Raw genomic sequence first — 27,656 nt, 5'->3', positions numbered from 1 at the left:
ACATCTACACACGCATCCAGCACCAACATCTACACACGCATCCAGCACCAACATCTACACACGCATCCAGCACCAACATCTACACACGCATCCAGCACCAACATCTACACAAACATCTACACACGCATCCAGCACATCCAGCACCAACATCTACACACGCATCCAGCACATCCAGCACCAACATCTACACACGCATCCAGCACCAACATCTACATCACATCTAGCACCAACATCTACAAATGCATCCAGCACATACATCTACACACACATCCAGCACCAACATCTACACACGCATCCAGCACCAACATCTACACACGCATCCAGCACCAACATCTACACACGCATCCAGCACCAACATCTACACACGCATCCAGCACCAACATCTACACACGCATCCAGCACCAACATCTACACACGCATCCAGCACCAACATCTACACACGCATCCAGCACCAACATCTACACACGCATCCAGCAACAACATCTACATATGCATCCAGCACAAACATCTACACACAAATCCAGCACCAACATCTACACACACATCCAGCACCAACATCTACACACGCATCCAGCACCAACATCTACACACGCATCCAGCACCAACATCTACACACGCATCCAGCACCAACATCTACACACGCATCCAGCACCAACATCTACACACGAGTCCAGCACCAACATCTACACACGCATCCAGAACCAACATCTACACACGCATCCAGCAACCACATCTACACATGCTTCTAGCACCAACATCTACACACGCATCCAGCACCAACATCTACACACGCATCCAGCACCAACATCTACACCAACATCTACACACGCATCCAGCACCAACATCTACACACGCATCCAGCACCAACATCTACACCAACATCTACACACGCATCCAGCACATCCAGCACCAACATCTACACACGCATCCAGCACATCCAGCACCAACATCTACACACGCATCCAGCACCAACATCTACATCGCATCTAGCACCAACATCTACACACGCATCCAGCACCAACATCTACACATGCATCCAGCACATACATCTACACACACATCCAGCACCAACATCTACACACGCATCCAGCACCAACATCTACACACGCATCCAGCACCAACATCTACACACGCATCCAGCACCAACATCTACACACGCATCACATCTACACACGCATCCAGCACCAACATCTACACACGCATCCAGCACCAACATCTACACACGCATCCAGCACCAACATCTACATACGCATCCAGCACCAACATCTACACACGCATCCAGCACCAACATCTACATACGCATCCAGCACCAACATCTACACACACATCCAGCACCAACATCTACACATGCATCCAGCACATCCAGCACCAACATCTACACCAACATCTACACACACATCCAGCACATCCAGCACCAACATCTACACACGCATCCAGCAACAACATCTACACACACATCCAGCACCAACATCTACACACACATCCAGCACCAACATTTACACACATACAGCACCAACATCTACACACACATCCAGCACCAACATCTACACACACATCCAGCACCAACATCTACACACGCATCCAGCACCAACATCTACACACGCATCCAGCACCATCATCTACACACACATCCAACACCAACATCTACACACGCATCCAGCACCAACATCTACACACGCATTCAGCACCAACATCTACACACGCATCCACCACCGACATCTTTACACACATCCAGCACCAACATCGACACACGCATCCAGCACCAACATCTACACACACATCTAGCACCATCTTCTACACCAACATCCAGCACCAACATCTACACACGCATCCAGCACCATCATCTACACACACATCCAGCACCAACATCGACACACGCATCCAGCAACAACATCTACACACACATCCAGCAACAACATCTACACACACATCCAGCACATCCAGCACCAGCATCTACACACGCATCCAGCACATCCAGCACCAACATCTACACCAACATCTACACACAAATCCAGCATCAACATCTACACACACATCCAGCACCAACTTCAACACCAACATCTACACACGCATCCAGCACCAACATCTACACACGCATCCAGCACCAACATCTACACACGCATCCAGCACCAACATCTACACACGCATCCAGCACCAACATCTACACACGCATCCAGCACCAACATCTACACACGCATCCAGCACCAACATCTACACACGCATCCAGCACCAACATCTACACACGCATCCAGCACCAACATCTACACACGCATCCAGCACCAACATCTACACACGCATCCAGCACCAACATCTACACACGCATCCAGCACCAACATCTACACACGCATCCAGCACCAACATCTACACACGCATCCAGCACCAACACCTACACACGCATCCAGCACCAACATCTACACACGCATCCAGCACCAACATCTACATACGCATCCAGCACCAACATCTACACACGCATCCAGCACCAACATCTACATACGCATCCAGCACCAACATCTACACACACATCCAGCACCAACATCTACATATGCATCCAGCACATCCAGCACCAACATCTACACACGCATCCAGCAACAACATCTACACACACATCCAGCACCAACATCTACACACACATCCAGCACCAACATCTACATCGCATCTAGCACCAACATCTACACACGCATCCAGCACCAACATCTACACACGCATCCAGCACCAACATCTACACACGCATCCAGCACCAACATCTACACACGCATCCAGCACATCCAGCACCAACATCTACACACGCATCCAGCACCAACATCTACACACGCATCCAACACCAACATCTACACACGCATCCAGCACCAACATCTAAACACGCATCCAGCAACCACATCTACACACGCATCCAGCACCAACATCTACACACGCATCTAGCACCAACATCTACACACGCATCCAGCACCAACATCTACACACGCATCCAGCACCAACATCTACACAAACATCTACACACGCATCCAGCACATCCAGCACCAACATCTACACACGCATCCAGCACATCCAGCACCAACATCTACACACGCATCCAGCACCAACATCTACATCACATCTAGCACCAACATCTACAAATGCATCCAGCACATACATCTACACACACATCCAGCACCAACATCTACACACGCATCCAGCACCAACATCTACACACGCATCCAGCACCAACATCTACACACGCATCCAGCACCAACATCTACACACGCATCCAGCACCAACATCTACACACGCATCCAGCACCAACATCTACACACGCATCCAGCACCAACATCTACACACGCATCCAGCACCAACATCTACACACGCATCCAGCAACAACATCTACATATGCATCCAGCACAAACATCTACACACAAATCCAGCACCAACATCTACACACACATCCAGCACCAACATCTACACACGCATCCAGCACCAACATCTACACACGCATCCAGCACCAACATCTACACACGCATCCAGCACCAACATCTACACACGCATCCAGCACCAACATCTACACACGAGTCCAGCACCAACATCTACACACGCATCCAGAACCAACATCTACACACGCATCCAGCAACCACATCTACACATGCTTCTAGCACCAACATCTACACACGCATCCAGCACCAACATCTACACACGCATCCAGCACCAACATCTACACCAACATCTACACACGCATCCAGCACCAACATCTACACACGCATCCAGCACCAACATCTACACCAACATCTACACACGCATCCAGCACATCCAGCACCAACATCTACACACGCATCCAGCACATCCAGCACCAACATCTACACACGCATCCAGCACCAACATCTACATCGCATCTAGCACCAACATCTACACACGCATCCAGCACCAACATCTACACACGCATCCAGCACATACATCTACACACACATCCAGCACCAACATCTACACACGCATCCAGCACCAACATCTACACACGCATCCAGCACCAACATCTACACACGCATCCAGCACCAACATCTACACACGCATCACATCTACACACGCATCCAGCACCAACATCTACACACGCATCCAGCACCAACATCTACACACGCATCCAGCACCAACATCTACATACGCATCCAGCACCAACATCTACACACGCATCCAGCACCAACATCTACATACGCATCCAGCACCAACATCTACACACACATCCAGCACCAACATCTACACATGCATCCAGCACATCCAGCACCAACATCTACACCAACATCTACACACACATCCAGCACATCCAGCACCAACATCTACACACGCATCCAGCAACAACATCTACACACACATCCAGCACCAACATCTACACACACATCCAGCACCAACATTTACACACATACAGCACCAACATCTACACACACATCCAGCACCAACATCTACACACACATCCAGCACCAACATCTACACACGCATCCAGCACCAACATCTACACACGCATCCAGCACCAACATCTACACACACATCCAACACCAACATCTACACACGCATCCAGCACCAACATCTACACACGCATTCAGCACCAACATCTACACACGCATCCACCACCGACATCTTTACACACATCCAGCACCAACATCGACACACGCATCCAGCACCAACATCTACACACACATCTAGCACCATCTTCTACACCAACATCCAGCACCAACATCTACACACGCATCCAGCACCAACATCTACACACACATCCAGCACCAACATCGACACACGCATCCAGCAACAACATCTACACACACATCCAGCAACAACATCTACACACACATCCAGCACATCCAGCACCAGCATCTACACACGCATCCAGCACATCCAGCACCAACATCTACACCAACATCTACACACAAATCCAGCATCAACATCTACACACACATCCAGCACCAACTTCAACACCAACATCTACACACGCATCCAGCCCAACATCTACATACGCATCCAGCACCAACATCTACACACACATCCAGCACCAACATCTACACATGCATCCAGCACATCCAGCACCAACATCTACACCAACATCTACACACACATCCAGCACATCCCGCACCAACATCTACACACGCATCCAGCACATCCAGCACCAACATCTACACACGCATCCAGCACCAACATCTACACAAGCATCCAGCACCAACATCTACATCGCATCTAGCACCAACATCTACACACACATCCAGCACCAACATCTACACCAACATCTACACACAAATCCAGCATCAACATCTACACACACATCCAGCACATCCAGCACCAACATCAACACCAACATCTACACACTCATCCAGCACATCCAGCACCAACATCTACACACGCATCCAGCACCAACATCTACACCAACATCTACTCACAAATCCAGCACCAACATCTACACCAACATCTACACACGCATCCAGCACCAACATCTACACACGCATCCAGCACCAACATCTACACACACATCCAGCACCAACATCTACACACGCATCCAGCACCAACATCTACACACGCATCCAGCACCAACATCTACACACGCATCCAGCACCAACATCTACATCGCATCTAGCACCAACATCTACACACGCATCCAGCACCAACATCTACACACGCATCCAGCACCAACATCTACATCGCATCTAGCACCAACATCTACACACGCATCCAGCACCAACATCTACACACGCATCCAGCACCAACATCTACACACACATCCAGCACCAACATCTACACACGCATCCAGCACCAACATCTACACACGCATCCAGCACCAACATCTACACACGCATCCAGCACCAACATCTACATCGCATCTAGCACCAACATCTACACACGCATCCAGCACCAACATCTACACACGCATCCAGCACCAACATCTACACACGCATCCAGCACCAACATCTACACACGCATCCAGCACCAACATCTACACACGCATCCAGCACCAACATCTACACACGGATCCAGCACCAACATCTACACACGCATCCAGCACCAACATCTACACACGCATCCTGCACCAACATCTACACACGCATTCAGCACCAACATCTACATACGCATCCAGCACCAACATCTACACACGCATCCAGCACCAACATCTACACACACATCCAGGACCAACATCTACACATGCATCCATCACATCCAGCACCAACATCTACACCAACATCTACACACACATCGAGCACATCCACCACCAACATCTACACACGCATCCAGCACATCCAGCACCAACATCTACACCAACATCTACACACGCATCCAGCACCAACATCTACACACGCATTCAGCACCAACATCTACATACGCATCCAACACCAACATCTACACACACATCGAGCACATCCACCACCAACATCTACACACGCATCCAGCACATCCAGCACCAACATCTACACCAACATCTACACACAAATCCAGCCTCAACATCTACACACACATCCAGCACCAACATCAACACCAACATCTACACACTCATCCAGCACATCCAGCACCGTCATCTACACACGCATCCAGCACCAACTTCTACACCAATATCTACACACGCATCCAGCACCAACATCTACACTCACATCTAGCCCCAACATCTACACACGCATCCAGCACCAACATCTACACACGCATCCAGCACCAACATCTACACACACATTCAGCACCAACATCTACACACGCATCCAGCACCAACATCTACACACGCATCCAGCACATCCAGCACCAACATCTACACACGCATCCAGCACCAACATCTACACACCTATCCAGCACCAACATCCACACACGCATCCACCACCAACATCTACACACGCATCCAGCACATCCAGCACCAACATCTACACACGCATCCAGCACCAACATCTACACACGCATCCAGCACCAACATCTACACACGCATCCAGCACCAACATCTACACACGCATCCAGCACCAACATCTACACACACATTCAGCACCAACATCTACACACGCATCCAGCACCAACATCTACACACGCATCCAGCACATCCAGCACCAACATCTACGCACGCATCCAGCACCAACATCTACACACGCATCCAGCACCAACATCTACACACGCATCCACCACCAACATCTACACACACATCTACACACGCATCCAGCACATCCAGCACCAACATCTACACCAACATCTACACACAAATCCAGCCTCAACATCTACACACACATCCTGCACCAACATCAACACCAACATCTACACACTCATCCAGCACATCCAGCACCAACATCTACACACGCATCCAGCACCAACATCTACACCAACATCTACACACACATCCAGCACCAACATCTACACACGCATCCAGCACCAACATCTACACACGCATCCAGCACATCCAGCACCAACATCTACACACGCATCCAGCACCAACATCTACACACACATCCAGCACCAACATCTACACACGCATCCAGCACCAACATCTACACACGCATCCAGCACATCCAGCACCAACATCTACACCAACATCTACACACTCATCCAGCACATCCAGCACCAACATCTACACACGCATCCAGCACCAACATCTACACCAACATCTACACACAAATCCAGCATCAACATCTACACACACATCCAGCACATCCAGCACCAACATCAACACCAACATCTACACACTCATCCAGCACATCCAGCACCAACATCTACACACGCATCCAGCACCAACATCTACACCAACATCTACTCACAAATCCAGCACCAACATCTACACCAACATCTACACACGCATCCAGCATATCCAGCACCAACATCTACACACGCATCCAGCACCAACATCTACACACGCATCCAGCACCAACATCTACATCGCATCTAGCACCAACATCTACACACACGTCCAGCACCAACATCTACACACGCATCCAGCACCAACATCTACACACGCATCCAGCACCAACATCTACACACGCATCCAGCACCAACATCTACATCGCATCTAGCACCAACATCTACACACGCATCCAGCACCAACATCTACACACGCATCCAGCACCAACATCTACACACACATCCAGCACCAACATCTACACACGCATCCAGCACCAACATCTACACACGCATCCAGCACCAACATCTACACACGCATCCAGCACCAACATCTACACACGCATCCAGCACCAACATCTACACACGCATCCAGCACCAACATCTACACACGCATTCAGCACCAACATCTACACACGCATCCAGCACCAACATCTACACACACATCCAGCACCAACATCTACACATGCATCCAGCACATCCAGCACCAACATCTACACCAACATCTACACACACATCGAGCACATCCACCACCAACATCTACACACGCATCCAGCACATCCAGCACCAACATCTACACCAACATCTACACACAAATCCAGCCTCAACATCTATCTACACACACATCCAGCACCAACATCAACACCAACATCTGCACACTCATCCAGCACATCCAGCACCAATATCTACACACGCATCCAGCACCAACATCTACACATGCATCCAGCACATCCAGCACCAACATCTACACACGCATCCAGCACCAACATCTACACACGCATCCACCACCAACATCTACACACGCATCCACCACCAACATCTACACACGCATCCAGCACATCCAGCACCAACATCTACACACGCATCCAGCACCAACATCTACACACGCATCCAGCACCAACATCTACACACGCATCCAGCACCAACATCTACACACGCATCCAGCACCAACATCTACACACGCATCCAGCACCAACATCTACACACGCATTCAGCACCAACATCTACATACGCATCCAGCACCAACATCTACACACGCATCCAGCACCAACATCTACACACACATCCAGGACCAACATCTACACATGCATCCAGCACATCCAGCACCAACATCTACACCAACATCTACACACACATCGAGCACATCCACCACCAACATCTACACACGCATCCAGCACATCCAGCACCAACATCTACACCAACATCTACACACGCATCCAGCACCAACATCTACACACGCATTCAGCACCAACATCTACATACGCATCCAACACCAACATCTACACACACATCGAGCACATCCACCACCAACATCTACACACGCATCCAGCACATCCAGCACCAACATCTACACCAACATCTACACACAAATCCAGCCTCAACATCTACACACACATCCAGCACCAACATCAACACCAACATCTACACACTCATCCAGCACATCCAGCACCAACATCTACACACGCATCCAGCACCAACATCTACACTCACATCTAGCCCCAACATCTACACACGCATCCAGCACCAACATCTACACATGCATCCAGCACCAACATCTACACACACATTCAGCACCAACATCTACACACGCATCCAGCACATCCAGCACCAACATCTACACACGCATCCAGCACCAACATCTACACACCTATCCAGCACCAACATCTACAGACGCATCCACCACCAACATCTACACACGCATCCAGCACATCCAGCACCAACATCTACACACGCATCCAGCACCAACATCTACACACGCATCCAGCACCAACATCTACACACGCATCCAGCACCAACATCTACACACGCATCCAGCACCAACATCTACACACACATCCAGCACCAACATCTACACACGCATCCAGCACCAACATCTACACACGCATCCAGCACATCCAGCACCAACATCTACACACGCATCCAGCACCAACATCTACACACGCATCCAGCACCAACATCTACACACGCATCCACCACCAACATCTACACACGCATCCACCACCAACATCTACACACGCATCCAGCACATCCAGCACCAACATCTACACCAACATCTACACACAAATCCAGCCTCAACATCTACACACACATCCTGCACCAACATCAACACCAACATCTACACACTCATCCAGCACATCCAGCACCAACATCTACACACGCATCCAGCACCAACATCTACACCAACATCTACACACACATCCAGCACCAACATCTACACACGCATCCAGCACCAACATCTACACACGCATCCAGCACATCCAGCACCAACATCTACACACACATCCAGCACCAACATCTACACACGCATCCAGCACCAACATCTACACACGCATCCAGCACATCCAGCACCAACATCTACACCAACATCTACACACTCATCCAGCACATCCAGCACCAACATCTACACACGCATCCAGCACCAACATCTACACCAACATCTACACACAAATCCAGCATCAACATCTACACACACATCCAGCACATCCAGCACCAACATCAACACCAACATCTACACACTCATCCAGCACATCCAGCACCAACATCTACACACGCATCCAGCACCAACATCTACACCAACATCTACTCACAAATCCAGCACCAACATCTACACCAACATCTACACACGCATCCAGCATATCCAGCACCAACATCTACACACGCATCCAGCACCAACATCTACACACGCATCCAGCACCAACATCTACATCGCATCTAGCACCAACATCTACACACGCATCCAGCACCAACATCTACACACGCATCCAGCACCAACATCTACACACACGTCCAGCACCAACATCTACACACGCATCCAGCACCAACATCTACACACGCATCCAGCACCAACATCTACACACGCATCCAGCACCAACATCTACATCGCATCTAGCACCAACATCTACACACGCATCCAGCACCAACATCTACACACGCATCCAGCACCAACATCTACACACACATCCAGCACCAACATCTACACACGCATCCAGCACCAACATCTACACACGCATCCAGCACCAACATCTACACACGCATCCAGCACCAACATCTACACACGCATCCAGCACCAACATCTACACACGCATCCACCACCAACATCTACACACGCATCCACCACCAACATCTACACACGCATCCAGCACATCCAGCACCAACATCTACACACGCATCCAGCACCAACATCTACACACGCATCCAGCACCAACATCTACACACGCATCCAGCACCAACATCTACACACGCATCCAGCACCAACATCTACACACGCATCCAGCACCAACATCTACACACGCATTCAGCACCAACATCTACATACGCATCCAGCACCAACATCTACACACGCATCCAGCACCAACATCTACACACACATCCAGGACCAACATCTACACATGCATCCAGCACATCCAGCACCAACATCTACACCAACATCTACACACACATCGAGCACATCCACCACCAACATCTACACACGCATCCAGCACATCCAGCACCAACATCTACACCAACATCTACACACGCATCCAGCACCAACATCTACACACGCATTCAGCACCAACATCTACATACGCATCCAACACCAACATCTACACACACATCGAGCACATCCACCACCAACATCTACACACGCATCCAGCACATCCAGCACCAACATCTACACCAACATCTACACACAAATCCAGCCTCAACATCTACACACACATCCAGCACCAACATCAACACCAACATCTACACACTCATCCAGCACATCCAGCACCAATATCTACACACGCATCCAGCACCAACATCTACACTCACATCTAGCCCCAACATCTACACACGCATCCAGCACCAACATCTACACATGCATCCAGCACCAACATCTACACACACATTCAGCACCAACATCTACACACGCATCCAGCACATCCAGCACCAACATCTACACACGCATCCAGCACCAACATCTACACACCTATCCAGCACCAACATCTACAGACGCATCCACCACCAACATCTACACACGCATCCAGCACATCCAGCACCAACATCTACACACGCATCCAGCACCAACATCTACACACGCATCCAGCACCAACATCTACACACGCATCCAGCACCAACATCTACACACGCATCCAGCACCAACATCTACACACACATCCAGCACCAACATCTACACACGCATCCAGCACCAACATCTACACACGCATCCAGCACATCCAGCACCAACATCTACGCACGCATCCAGCACCAACATCTACACACGCATCCAGCACCAACATCTACACACGCATCCAGCACCAACATCTACACACGCATCCACCACCAACATCTACACACGCATCCAGCACATCCAGCACCAACATCTACACCAACATCTACACACAAATCCAGCCTCAACATCTACACACACATCCTGCACCAACATCAACACCAACATCTACACACTCATCCAGCACATCCAGCACCAACATCTACACACGCATCCAGCACCAACATCTACACCAACATCTACACACACATCCAGCACCAACATCTACACACGCATCCAGCACCAACATCTACACACGCATCCAGCACATCCAGCACCAACATCTACACACACATCCAGCACCAACATCTACACACGCATCCAGCACCAACATCTACACACGCATCCAGCACATCCAGCACCAACATCTACACCAACATCTACACACTCATCCAGCACATCCAGCACCAACATCTACACACGCATCCAGCACCAACATCTACACCAACATCTACACACAAATCCAGCATCAACATCTACACACACATCCAGCACATCCAGCACCAACATCAACACCAACATCTACACACTCATCCAGCACATCCAGCACCAACATCTACACACGCATCCAGCACCAACATCTACACCAACATCTACTCACAAATCCAGCACCAACATCTACACCAACATCTACACACGCATCCAGCATATCCAGCACCAACATCTACACACGCATCCAGCACCAACATCTACACACGCATCCAGCACCAACATCTACATCGCATCTAGCACCAACATCTACACACGCATCCAGCACCAACATCTACACACGCATCCAGCACCAACATCTACACACACGTCCAGCACCAACATCTACACACGCATCCAGCACCAACATCTACACACGCATCCAGCACCAACATCTACACACGCATCCAGCACCAACATCTACATCGCATCTAGCACCAACATCTACACACGCATCCAGCACCAACATCTACACACGCATCCAGCACCAACATCTACACACACATCCAGCACCAACATCTACACACGCATCCAGCACCAACATCTACACACGCATCCAGCACCAACATCTACACACGCATCCAGCACCAACATCTACACACGCATCCAGCACCAACATCTACACACGCATTCAACACCAACATCTACATACGCATCCAGCACCAACATCTACACACGCATCCAGCACCAACATCTACACACACATCCAGCACCAACATCTACACATGCATCCAGCACATCCAGCACCAACATCTACACCAACATCTACACACACATCGAGCACATCCACCACCAACATCTACACACGCATCCAGCACATCCAGCACCAACATCTACACCAACATCTACACACGCATCCAGCACCAACATCTACACACGCATCCAGCACCAACATCTACACACGCATCCAGCACCAACATCTACACACGCATCCAGCACCAACATCTACACACACATCGAGCACATCCACCACCAACATCTACACACGCATCCAGCACATCCAGCACCAACATCTACACCAACATCTACACACAAATCCAGCCTCAACATCTATCTACACACACATCCAGCACCAACATCAACACCAACATCTGCACACTCATCCAGCACATCCAGCACCAATATCTACACACGCATCCAGCACCAACATCTACACATGCATCCAGCACATCCAGCACCAACATCTACACACGCATCCAGCACCAACATCTACACACGCATCCAGCACCAACATCTACACACGCATCCAGCACCAACATCTACACCAACATCTACACACAAATCCAGCACCAACATCTACACACGCATCCAGCACCAACATCTACACACGCATTCAGCACCAACATCTACACACGCATCCACCACCGACATCTTTACACACATCCAGCACCAACATCGACACACGCATCCAGCACCAACATCTACACACACATCTAGCACCATCTTCTACACCAACATCCAGCACCAACATCTACACACGCATCCAGCACCATCATCTACACACACATCCAGCACCAACATCGACACACGCATCCAGCAACAACATCTACACACACATCCAGCAACAACATCTACACACACATCCAGCACATCCAGCACCAGCATCTACACACGCATCCAGCACATCCAGCACCAACATCTACACCAACATCTACACACAAATCCAGCATCAACATCTACACACACATCCAGCACCAACTTCAACACCAACATCTACACACGCATCCAGCCCAACATCTACATACGCATCCAGCACCAACATCTACACACACATCCAGCACCAACATCTACACATGCATCCAGCACATCCAGCACCAACATCTACACCAACATCTACACACACATCCAGCACATCCCGCACCAACATCTACACACGCATCCAGCACATCCAGCACCAACATCTACACACGCATCCAGCACCAACATCTACACACGCATCCAGCACCAACATCTACATCGCATCTAGCACCAACATCTACACACACATCCAGCACCAACATCTACACCAACATCTACACACAAATCCAGCATCAACATCTACACACACATCCAGCACATCCAGCACCAACATCAACACCAACATCTACACACTCATCCAGCACATCCAGCACCAACATCTACACACGCATCCAGCACCAACATCTACACCAACATCTACTCACAAATCCAGCACCAACATCTACACCAACATCTACACACGCATCCAGCACCAACATCTACACACGCTTCCAGCACCAACATCTACATCGCATCTAGCACCAACATCTACACACGCATCCAGCACCAACATCTACACACGCATCCAGCACCAACATCTACACACACATCCAGCACCAACATCTACACACGCATCCAGCACCAACATCTACACACGCATCCAGCACCAACATCTACACACGCATCCAGCACCAACATCTACATCGCATCTAGCACCAACATCTACACACGCATCCAGCACCAACATCTACACACGCATCCAGCACCAACATCTACACACGCATCCAGCACCAACATCTACACACGCATCCAGCACCAACATCTACACACGCATCCAGCACCAACATCTACACACGCATCCAGCACCAACATCTACACACGCATCCAGCACCAACATCTACACACGCATCCAGCACCAACATCTACACACGCATTCAGCACCAACATCTACATACGCATCCAGCACCAACATCTACACACGCATCCAGCACCAACATCTACACACACATCCAGGACCAACATCTACACATGCATCCAGCACATCCAGCACCAACATCTACACCAACATCTACACACACATCGAGCACATCCACCACCAACATCTACACACGCATCCAGCACATCCAGCACCAACATCTACACCAACATCTACACACGCATCCAGCACCAACATCTACACACGCATTCAGCACCAACATCTACATACGCATCCAACACCAACATCTACACACACATCGAGCACATCCACCACCAACATCTACACACGCATCCAGCACATCCAGCACCAACATCTACACCAACATATACACACAAATCCAGCCTCAACATCTACACACACATCCAGCACCAACATCAACACCAACATCTACACACTCATCCAGCACATCCAGCACCGTCATCTACACACGCATCCAGCACCAACTTCTACACCAATATCTACACACGCATCCAGCACCAACATCTACACTCACATCTAGCCCCAACATCTACACACGCATCCAGCACCAACATCTACACACGCATCCAGCACCAACATCTACACACACATTCAGCACCAACATCTACACACGCATCCAGCACCAACATCTACACACGCATCCAGCACATCCAGCACCAACATCTACACACGCATCCAGCACCAACATCTACACACGCATCCAGCACCAACATCTACACACGCATCCAGCACCAACATCTACACACGCATCCAGCACATCCAGCACCAACATCTACGCACGCATCCAGCACCAACATCTACACACGCATCCAGCACCAACATCTACACACGCATCCACCACCAACATCTACACACGCATCCACCACCAACATCTACACACGCATCCAGCACATCCAGCACCAACATCTACACCAACATCTACACACAAATCCAGCCTCAACATCTACACACACATCCTGCACCAACATCAACACCAACATCTACACACTCATCCAGCACATCCAGCACCAACATCTACACACGCATCCAGCACCAACATCTACACCAACATCTACACACACATCCAGCACCAACATCTACACACGCATCCAGCACCAACATCTACACACGCATCCAGCACATCCAGCACCAACATCTACACACACATCCAGCACCAACATCTACACACGCATCCAGCACCAACATCTACACACGCATTCAGCACCAACATCTACACACGCATCCAGCACCAACATCTACACACGCATCCAGCACATCCAGCACCAACATCTACACACGCATCCAGCACCAACATCTACACACGCATCCAGCACCAACATCTACACACGCATCCAGCACCAACATCTACACACGCATCCAGCACATCCAGCACCAACATCTACGCACGCATCCAGCACCAACATCTACACACGCATCCAGCACCAACATCTACACACGCATCCACCACCAACATCTACACACGCATCCACCACCAACATCTACACACGCATCCAGCACATCCAGCACCAACATCTACACCAACATCTACACACAAATCCAGCCTCAACATCTACACACACATCCTGCACCAACATCAACACCAACATCTACACACTCATCCAGCACATCCAGCACCAACATCTACACACGCATCCAGCACCAACATCTACACCAACATCTACACACACATCCAGCACCAACATCTACACACGCATCCAGCACCAACATCTACACACGCATCCAGCACATCCAGCACCAACATCTACACACACATCCAGCACCAACATCTACACACGCATCCAGCACCAACATCTACACACGCATCCAGCACATCCAGCACCAACATCTACACCAACATCTACACACTCATCCAGCACATCCAGCACCAACATCTACACACGCATCCAGCACCAACATCTACACCAACATCTACACACAAATCCAGCATCAACATCTACACACACATCCAGCACATCCAGCACCAACATCAACACCAACATCTACACACTCATCCAGCACATCCAGCACCAACATCTACACACGCATCCAGCACCAACATCTACACCAACATCTACTCACAAATCCAGCACCAACATCTACACCAACATCTACACACGCATCCAGCATATCCAGCACCAACATCTACACACGCATCCAGCACCAACATCTACACACGCATCCAGCACCAACATCTACATCGCATCTAGCACCAACATCTACACACGCATCCAGCACCAACATCTACACACGCATCCAGCACCAACATCTACACACACGTCCTGCACCAACATCTACACACGCATCCAGCACCAACATCTACACACGCATCCAGCACCAACATCTACACACGCATCCAGCACCAACATCTACATCGCATCTAGCACCAACATCTACACACGCATCCAGCACCAACATCTACACACGCATCCAGCACCAACATCTACACACACATCCAGCACCAACATCTACACACGCATCCAGCACCAACATCTACACACGCATCCAGCACCAACATCTACACACGCATCCAGCACCAACATCTACACACGCATCCAGCACCAACATCTACACACGCATTCAACACCAACATCTACATACGCATCCAGCACCAACATCTATACACGCATCCAGCACCAACATCTACACACACATCCAGCACCAACATCTACACATGCATCCAGCACATCCAGCACCAACATCTACACCAACATCTACACACACATCGAGCACATCCACCACCAACATCTACACACGCATCCAGCACATCCAGCACCAACATCTACACCAACATCTACACACGCATCCAGCACCAACATCTACACACGCATCCAGCACCAACATCTACACACGCATCCAGCACCAACATCTACACACGCATTCAGCACCAACATCTACACACACATCGAGCACATCCACCACCAACATCTACACACGCATCCAGCACATCCAGCACCAACATCTACACCAACATCTACACACAAATCCAGCCTCAACATCTATCTACACACACATCCAGCACCAACATCAACACCAACATCTGCACACTCATCCAGCACATCCAGCACCAATATCTACACACGCATCCAGCACCAACATCTACACATGCATCCAGCACCAACATCTACACACGCATCCAGCACCAACATCTACACACGCATCCACCACCAACATCTACACACGCATCCACCACCAACATCTACACACGCATCCACCACCAACATCTACACACGCATCCAGCACATCCAGCACCAACATCTACACACGCATCCAGCACCAACATCTACACACGCATCCAGCACCAACATCTACACACGCATCCAGCACCAACATCTACACACACATTCAGCACCAACATCTACACACGCATCCAGCACCAACATCTACACACGCATCCAGCACATCCAGCACCAACATCTACACACGCATCCAGCACCAACATCTACACACGCATCCAGCACCAACATCTACACACGCATCCACCACCAACATCTACACACGCATCCAGCACATCCAGCACCAACATCTACACCAACATCTACACACAAATCCAGCCTCAACATCTACACACACATCCTGCACCAACATCAACACCAACATCTTCACACTCATCCAGCACATCCAGCACCAACATCTACACACGCATCCAGCACCAACATCTACACCAACATCTACACACACATCCAGCACCAACATCTACACCAACGTCTACACACGCATCCAGCACCAACATCTACACACGCATCCAGCACATCCAGCACCAACATCTACACACGCATCCAGCACCAACATCTACACACACATCCAGCACCAACATCTACACACGCATCCAGCACCAAGATCTACACACGCATCCAGCACATCCAGCACCAACATCTACACCAACATCTACACACTCATCCAGCACATCCAGCACCAACATCTACACACGCATCCAGCACCAACATCTACACCAACATCTACACACAAATCCAGCACCAACATCTACACACAAATCCAGCACCAACATCTACACCAACATCTACACACGCATCCAGCACATCTAGCACCAACATCTACACACGCATCTAGCACCAACATCTACACACGCATCCAGCACCAACATCTACACCAACATCTACAGACACATCCAGCACCAACATCTACACACGCATCCAGCACATCCAGCACCAACATCTACACACGCATCCAGCACCAACATCTACACCAACATCTACAGACACATCCAGCACCAACATCTACACACGCATCCAGCACATCCAGCACCAACATCTACACACAAATCCAGCACCAACATCTACACCAACATCTACACACGCATCCAGCACATCTAGCACCAACATCTACACACGCATCTAGCACCAACATCTACACACGCATCCAGCACCAACATCTACACCAACATCTACAGACACATCCAGCACCAACATCTACACACGCATCCAGCACATCCAGCACCAACATCTACACACGCATCCAGCACCAACATCTACACACACATGCAATGCGTGGAGCACACAATGGATGACCTACTGTACGTCAGGCGATCTTAATACCTTTGGACTAAATGGAAACTTTCAGAGAATTCTCATTTTGCTCATCCAGGTGTCTCTAGATGGTAAAGACTAAACTTCTTAAAAGCTCACAGGGCCTGAGCCAAATGTTTAATGAACTTAAAGAAAACACTTGGAGGCTGCACCGCTAGAAGATCCAGATGCTTTCTTCTCTTTTTATGCCTCATGAAACTCCAAGCTTGTGTTATCAATTTCACTGCTGAGTGAAGGCTGGACGCCAGACAGAAGACAGGTTGAGGTCTAAAAACACCTCTCAGTAAACAGCATGCTGAAGTAAACACTCTAAAGAGCTGCCCTAAAGACACCTTAGCTTTCATTGTTTAATGACTTTGCTGTTCCTCACTAATGCTTCACAGATGAGACACAGATTGGTCCCATTGGAGGAGGGAGAAAAAGCCAGCAGGCGTCCATCTTTCTCTCACTGACTCACTCGCTGCCTTTTCATTCCCTCTCAGATCCGTTCCTCAGTCTTTTTCACTCTGATTTATTCAGACAACTGTTATGCTGGCTGGGGTCCATTTGTTTCCCAACTAAATATTACACGATGGACTTGAGGAGACATCAGGAACATCTTTCAGCTCCATCCTATCAGTCACCTTTATGCTTGAAGGCTTGTTGCTAAACCTCCTTTTTTCCCCAGCGTCTTGAGTAAAGAGAGAAAACAGAGCAGCATGTTTGCTGAGGACACGGTGTTCACTGAAAGTACAAAACACAAGACAAAAACCACACACAGATACAGAAATCTGTTGAACATGCAGGTCCTGAAAGGTTGCAGTGAATCTCCTCTGACCCACAGAACTCTGTGTTTTGACCTTTTTTCTGTCTTTGCTTTCAGAAACCACAGACCATGGATCAAGTAAATGTGACAAGTGAGTAGACCTTCTATTCCCAGATAAACTGTGTCTAATCACAAGCTGAACGTGAGCTGGAACGCTGTCTTTTTTTGTTCTTTCTCTGCGGGTTTGCGTGTTCTGCCGTCTTCAGTGGCAGCGGTGGTGTCGCAGCTACGCAGGAGGAGAAGGTGAAGGCCAAAGATGAGACGTACTGGAAGGAGATGAACGCCGCCATGGCCTTGACCAACCTGGCACAGGGGAAGGACAGCGTCTCCGGGACAACCAGCTGCATCATCCAGAAGTCCTCTCATATAGCTGAGGTGAAGACTGTTAAAAAAGCTGCTGCTGCTGACGTTTTAGCTCTGACGTTATCCGTCTATGCAAAGCAGCAAACATTCCTCTCTCAGCAAACAGAGGCCAAATAAACTCCCCCTGACAGAAGATCTAATGGTGCTGAAGGAGCAGAATGGAGGAGCTTAAAGTTGAAACATTCAACATTTAGTCTTATTGAAAATGTCCAAAAGATGACTTGACCGTCCTTTTTTTAAAACAAGAAACTTTTGTAATATTATTTTTTATGCGTCTTTTTTATGTGTATTTTTTACTGGTACAGATTTTGTATTCTCAAAGGTGCCTTTGTGTTTTTAGCAGATCAGCTCACTGATTGTTCAGATATACAACAACCAGAACCTGAATGTTCTGAAATAAAAGTCTGGAACAGTGAAGCTTCACTGCAGCTCCAACTTTTAAACATGGAGGTTCTGTTCCTTCCTGTATGAACCTTTATAGCCTTAAACATGTTTTGCTGTTGCCTGGATGTTTGGGTTTATGTTTCTGATCCAAACTCTTCCTCCTGACTGACCCAATATATGCAGGTCTTTAAGGTTCTGTTCACGTGTGTCGTAATGGACACGGTTTCAGAAATAGTGCAGTTTGGGTTTTATGGCCGTCAGACTGTTGTTGTGATCAGAGACTCAGAAATAATGAAGCTGCAGTTACTTTGTTTACATGTGTTGAATGTGGAAAACAGTTTAAAAAGCTCCGCATAGAGTTCCTGGTTGGGGACGTGTTTTAACACCATGATGAAGGAAAGTCAGAGTAATGAAGGACAAAGTTACATCATTTCACTTGGTGGGATTATAGAAGGACCATGATCTGTCCATATTATTTAATGATCAGTCAACAGAACCATGTTTGGGTCGACAGTATAATACAGTAAATATGTCAGGAAGGAGGAGAATTGAGGCCAAACAATGAAGCTTCTTCCAATCATGTGGAGTAAAAGGTTCTGTATCAATGAACAGAAGTCATGGTCTATGATCCCGACCAGAACTGATGCTTTAACAGGAGAACCTTGTTCCCCAACAACAGATGAGTCATTGTGGGCATTGTAGCATCATACAGTATATCAGGACATGTAGGGATGAAATATTAACTTTATGACGTTGCTATAACTTCTATTTATATCAAACAATATCTATAAAAACATATATTTGTTTATTCTGATGGAGACTGGATGTTCAGTCCAATGACCAAATACATTTTTCCTTGTGTCGTCTGGTTTGTTCCCATGCCAGATTTCTTTCATAAAACTGTTACTTTGTACAGCAGTGAATAAACCTCTGAATGAAATGAATCGCATCTGTTTTTCTACCCTGAGAAACAGAAGGTTAAAACAACATAGAGCACAGAAGACTAGAACGTTCTGCTATGTTTGCAGATTGTTAGCAACATCAGCGTTCATTTGGAGATGTGCAACTGGAGGAGGAATCAGAAACTGTGAATCAGGGTCCAACATCCATTCCTCAAGGGTTCTGTATGTTTTAGATGTGGACCTACTCCAACACAGCAGATTCAAACAGCTGGATTAGCTCCTCTGCATGTCCACAGGTTCTGCAGGAGATCGAGGTGTGTTGAACCATGGAACATCTAAAACGTGCAGGACAGTGCCCCCTGAGGACTGACTCTGGATACCACCGCTGTAAATCTGAGGGATGTTAGGATTAATGGTAGAATCCCTCCGACATTCTGGACTGGTTTTACTGAGAAACAATGTGTGGTGAAGCTGTGATGTCCTGAAGCAGCAAACACACCATATGGACATGGACAGACCCCACCCTGATTAGCCTGATGAGATGCAGCTGAGGACCTGGTGGTTCCCTGAGGACAAGGACTCAGAGGGAAGACACCGTGTCCCTGAGAGAGGACACAGCAACACCAGAAACACGTTTAGTTGTTTTGAAAGAACTAAAACTCTGAGTGAAACAGCAGCTGAGCTAGTGATCATTGTTGGTGTTGCCTGTAAAAGCAGTCCCAGTAGTACTCAGTGTGTTCCTGTCTCACTTCTACTACACACTTAATGACAAGTAATGTTTAACGCCACAGCTGCATTAGTGTCGCTTTAACTCATATCATCCAAACTATGAACCAAATTTACTCAACATTAAATAAGCTTTTGATGAAAAGACTGTTCAAGTACAGAGAAACTGTTGGGTCATAATGTCGGATTTATTATTTTAAAGGAGACAAATATAATTTTTGTCCAAATTCTGATGTTTTTAAATAATAAAAATTATGTAACAATTAATAACATTTTTGTAACATAAAAAAATAAAGCAGGAAAACAAATTTCCAAATCTCCTTTTTCCTAACATCAGGATTTTGAAACCAATATTTAACATGTTTGAACGACACAAACTGCTTCCATTAAGAGACACACTGCCCGTCCAAACCCTATGGTTCTATAAAGAAACTGGGCTTTGATCCAAACTTTTCTTCATCTTCAGAAGTTAACAGTGTTCAGATATTCCACGTTTACTCCATGTGCTTTTTAGCTGCATGCATTTCTTCCTCCTGTTGCTCCTCTTTGTGGCTGCTGGTTCTCTGCAGTCGGTCCTTCCAGGAGCATCAGTTGTTCCAGGGACCACTGAGTCTTATTTGAGCTGCCCCCAAATCCCTCGTAAAGCTCACAGCTATTGACCAGAAGACGTACGGCACACTGCAGAAATCCCAACCATGTCCTACCAGCGTCCAGCGCCTCATGCTTAGTAGGAATCAGTGTGGGGACATCTTGGCAGGGCTGCAGAGAGGCAGGAGAAACACTTCATTTAACAATGTTTCTTCAGAGAAACCAGGAAGAGCTGTGCTCGGATCAGGAGGAGTTTTAAAGTCAGTCAGTCATTTTCTACCGCTTATTCCATAGTGGGTCACAGGGGAGCTGGTGCCTATCTCCAGCAGTCTATGGGCAAGAGGCAGGGTACACCCTGGACAAGTCACCAGTCCATCGCAGGGCAACACACAAACAACCATGCACACACACATTCATACACCTAAGGGCAACTTAGAGAGACCAATTAACCTAACTGGCATGTCTTTGGACTGTGGGAGGAAGCCGGAGTACCCAGTGAGAACCCACACATGCACAGGGAGAACATGCAAACTCCATGCAGAAAGACCCCTGGTCAGGAATTGAACCCAGGACCTTCTTGCTGCAAGGCAACAGTGCTACCAACTGCGCCACCGTGCAGCCTGAGTTTTAAAGTATAGTTTTCTATTGCAATAATACTAATACTAACAAACTGATTTTACATCCAGTCTGTCTTCACAGCTGCCCCCACAGCAACACCCAGTGCTGAAGCTGACCAGAGATGATCCAAGTAAAGCTGACTTGGTTTTCCATTAAAGGAAGAAGTTTGTTATTCTCCTTAAACCCACATGGAAGTTTCCACTTCATCCAGGGTCCTTTCTGCTCTAACGCTGTAAGTCTTTATTGGCTTTTAGCCACAGTGTGAATAAAGACGTTCATATTTAACACTTTTCTCAGAGTTTCAAACTGAATGATTCAGTTTTTTACATAATAAACTTTGAGAGAGAGCAGCTCATCCTGACATCATCTCATGGTGTTCTGTTCAGGGGTGAACAAAGGTGAACACTGTTCTTCAGGGACAAACCTTTGGTACTTTTGGTGCTTAATGCTGCAAGTCAATGACTTGATGCAATCTGCTGGATTTCCTTAGAAACCTTTTAACCAATTTGAATAATAAACCAAATTTTTTGCATTGTTTGATTACCAGGACCAACTGGAATGTATCTACTTGACTTGGATCTGTCTATATGATTCAGTTAAATTTGAGATGAAGTGCTGTGAATTGTTGCTACATCAATGAACTGAACTGAATGACTTTCTGCATTAAAAGAACTCCTAGGAGAGCTTGATGATTGCTGAGTGTCTGTGAGCATGTGGGCACAGGCATGGTTCAGCTCTTAGACACACAGACAGACTTTGTGGGGACCAGTTATGGATGATGTTTACATCTCCCTTCACTTTAAGCTTGTGCTAAAATCCTGGCAGCTCTCCTTGTGGTCAGAGTGGGAATTCATTTGTTCTGGACCAATGATTACTGGGAGGTGGAACATCTGAGGACCTGGTGAGCCTCTCAGGTGTTTAAAACCTGACCGTACAATAACTGTTCTCTGCTCTCCTCCACAGGTATGTTGCCTCTTTTTGCTTTGTAGTTAATGATGTCCAGACATTGCAACAGTTTTCTGCATGGTGTGTCTCTGCTTTTTGTTGTAGCTCTGGAGCCAGGTCATAACACTAAGCTATTATGCCTTCTTTGCTGTGCTTGACAACATGAACTAAAGGTTCCTGCCCTAACTATAGAAACTAATGCATTTTATGGAAGCTTAGTTTATTGTTTCTGGGTGGGAGAAAGAGCAGCGAGGAACAGAGGAATGAAAGTGCAGCTTAATGCATTCTGTCTCTTCTACTTTTCTGTCTGCCCATTAAACAGGTAAGTAGCTGAAGCAGCAGCACAGATTTTATCTTTAATTAACTGTACATGCTGAAGGGTTGATCATCTAATGTACTTAGAGTAACTTTAGAGAAACACTGACCTTGTAGTGCTTTAAAAGTGACTGTTCAGTCAAAGCCTTAGTCCTTTGTTTGCTGATGATGGAAACATTACAACATGTAAATCAAGGCAGCAGAACGTTGGTCATTATAAAATCCAGTTAATGTGAGCAAAGACAACAGGAGAGAATTAAACAGATATAAATAAGCTGGTAAAGACCAGGTTGAACAGGCTAGATGACATAATCCATGTGCTAAGTGGCGAAAGACTTCATGCCCTGCAGATACATTTTTACTTTATTTCAGACAAAATATAAACAATCAACTAGAACTAGTTCATGTGAGAGCTGTGAACTCAGTTCAAAATAATTTAGTTGTGAACTATGAACAACAATTCATTTATTATAATCTAGTGAACTGAATTTAGAACTGGTTCCTGTTTAGGGTGAACTGGTAAATCATTGACTATGAGGTTTTGTTCCATCTTTCATCATAACATTGCATCCATCCTGCAGATGTCTGCAACATATTGTGATAATCTACATTAAATAAGAGGAGTTTACTGGGAATAAGCTTCAGTACAACGAGATTATTTCACAAATTCTCACGAACAGCAGCAATATATAAAACAAAATAACAAAATGAACAAAGAATGGAAAAAAACCAAAGTTCTCTGTTAGAAAACCAAAACATGTTTGAGACCATGTGTAGAAATGTACATCAGGAGTCAATCAGAGTTAGACGCTGCTGGTGGAGGATATAAAATCTTTGGTACAAATATCCAGTCTGGGATTTAGTGTAAAACCTGTAAATCCACTGTTTCAGTTGAGTTATGCTAAGTTGATTAAAAGCTTCTGAGGAAACTGGAGCTGTCTCAGCGTCCCGGGAAAAGACCTTAGTTGTTCTGACTGCACTTGAACGCAGCATGACTTGTTCCACTGTTGCTCCCTCCACTCGGTCAGGTCTGTCTCTGTGTTGGTAGAAACACAAGCAGCAGGAAGGGAGAGAGCAGTCAAAGCAGCACCGTGTAGATGGTCTAAGGTGAGAGAAAAAGAGGATGAGTCACTGAGGAGGAACAAGGCAGAAGACAAGGTCAAAGCCCTGAGGTAGAAACAGAGCAACAGAAAAGTGTTAATGACAGTATGGAGGTTAAAGGTCATCAGGGACATGATGAAGAGGAGATAAAGACAAGGAAGAGGCAGAACATCACACAGATGAGGCATAGAAGGAAAAATGTAAGTGAACAGACAACATGCAGATCTTAGACAGTGAAAAGTAAAGGAGAGTGTCTGAGCTTCACAGGTTGCCTCCAGCTGAGCTGGACCACAAGGTATGTAAATTATTACTGCACACTGTTACATCTGGAACAAAAGCACAAATCAACCCAAAAAATTCACTAAACATAGAATTAACAGACCCTGCGATGGACTGGCGACCTGTCCTGGGTGTACTCCGCCTCTCGCCCACAGACTGCTGGAGATAGCCACCAGCTTCCCTGTGACCCACTATGGAAGAAGTGGTAGAAAATGACTGACTGACTGACTGACTGACTGACTGGAATTAACAGACCCTCCTCACCCTCGATCAGATATTTACATTTTTATTTTGAAAAAGAAAAAAAGTTTTTGTGTCTTTTCTTCCCCATATTCTGGGTTTCCTTATTAGTTTCTGGGAATTTCAGTTTTTACATATGGCAACAACCCCACTAGATGTGCAGCCTCCCTCCTGCCATCTCATAAATATTTTTCTAGCCCCGGCCCTGTGTGGAGGTTTGGTGGGTGGTTTGTTCAGTCATGGCCAGAGATGCTGGTAGTTATTGTGTCAGCTTTGTTTTGACATGTTCACAGCGTCACCTGTTGGTACCTCTGTAAAGAAACGCAGTTAGCTGATGTACAAGAGCAAAAACACAGAGACGTTTGGACAGGAAGTTCACTTTCAGTTATTGCAGCTATTTACAGGAAATAAGACACATCTGATTATTCTGCCCAATAATCCAGCAGCAATGGGACTCTGTCTGTTAAACACATTTATGTCAGTACCTTTTGCTCATGACTGCATACTTGGATGCTGCTGAGTTATTTAGTTAAAGCTAATCAACTTAAAGATAATGACCAAACTCCTTCAGTGGGAGTTGTTTCTTTTTTTATTGCAATATTTTGGCTGAATAAACACCGAAAGATTCAGAAGATAGAAA

At 47.4% G+C, this 27,656-nt stretch overlaps 1 protein-coding gene across 2 annotated transcripts in view; it reads left to right on the top strand.

The window, feature by feature from the left end:
- The window catches only part of LOC124858385 (homeobox protein Mohawk-like), a 38,613-nt gene extending 16,371 nt beyond the window's left edge, over positions 1-22,242 (top strand). For both annotated transcript variants that reach the window (XM_047350402.1, XM_047350401.1), the window contains exons 6-7: positions 20,613-20,646; positions 20,762-22,242. In XM_047350402.1, the coding sequence (XP_047206358.1) occupies positions 20,613-20,646; positions 20,762-21,035 (308 nt within the window). In that variant the 3' untranslated portion in view covers positions 21,036-22,242. The remainder of the gene's footprint in view (positions 1-20,612; positions 20,647-20,761) is intronic.
- Positions 22,243-27,656: the final 5,414 nt, after the last annotated feature.

Source organism: Girardinichthys multiradiatus, chromosome 21 (assembly GCF_021462225.1).
Source record: "Girardinichthys multiradiatus isolate DD_20200921_A chromosome 21, DD_fGirMul_XY1, whole genome shotgun sequence".
NCBI lineage: Eukaryota > Metazoa > Chordata > Actinopteri > Cyprinodontiformes > Goodeidae > Girardinichthys > Girardinichthys multiradiatus.
Note: the sequence above shows the minus strand (reverse complement) of the source record. Positions and strands in the feature narration are given on the sequence as shown.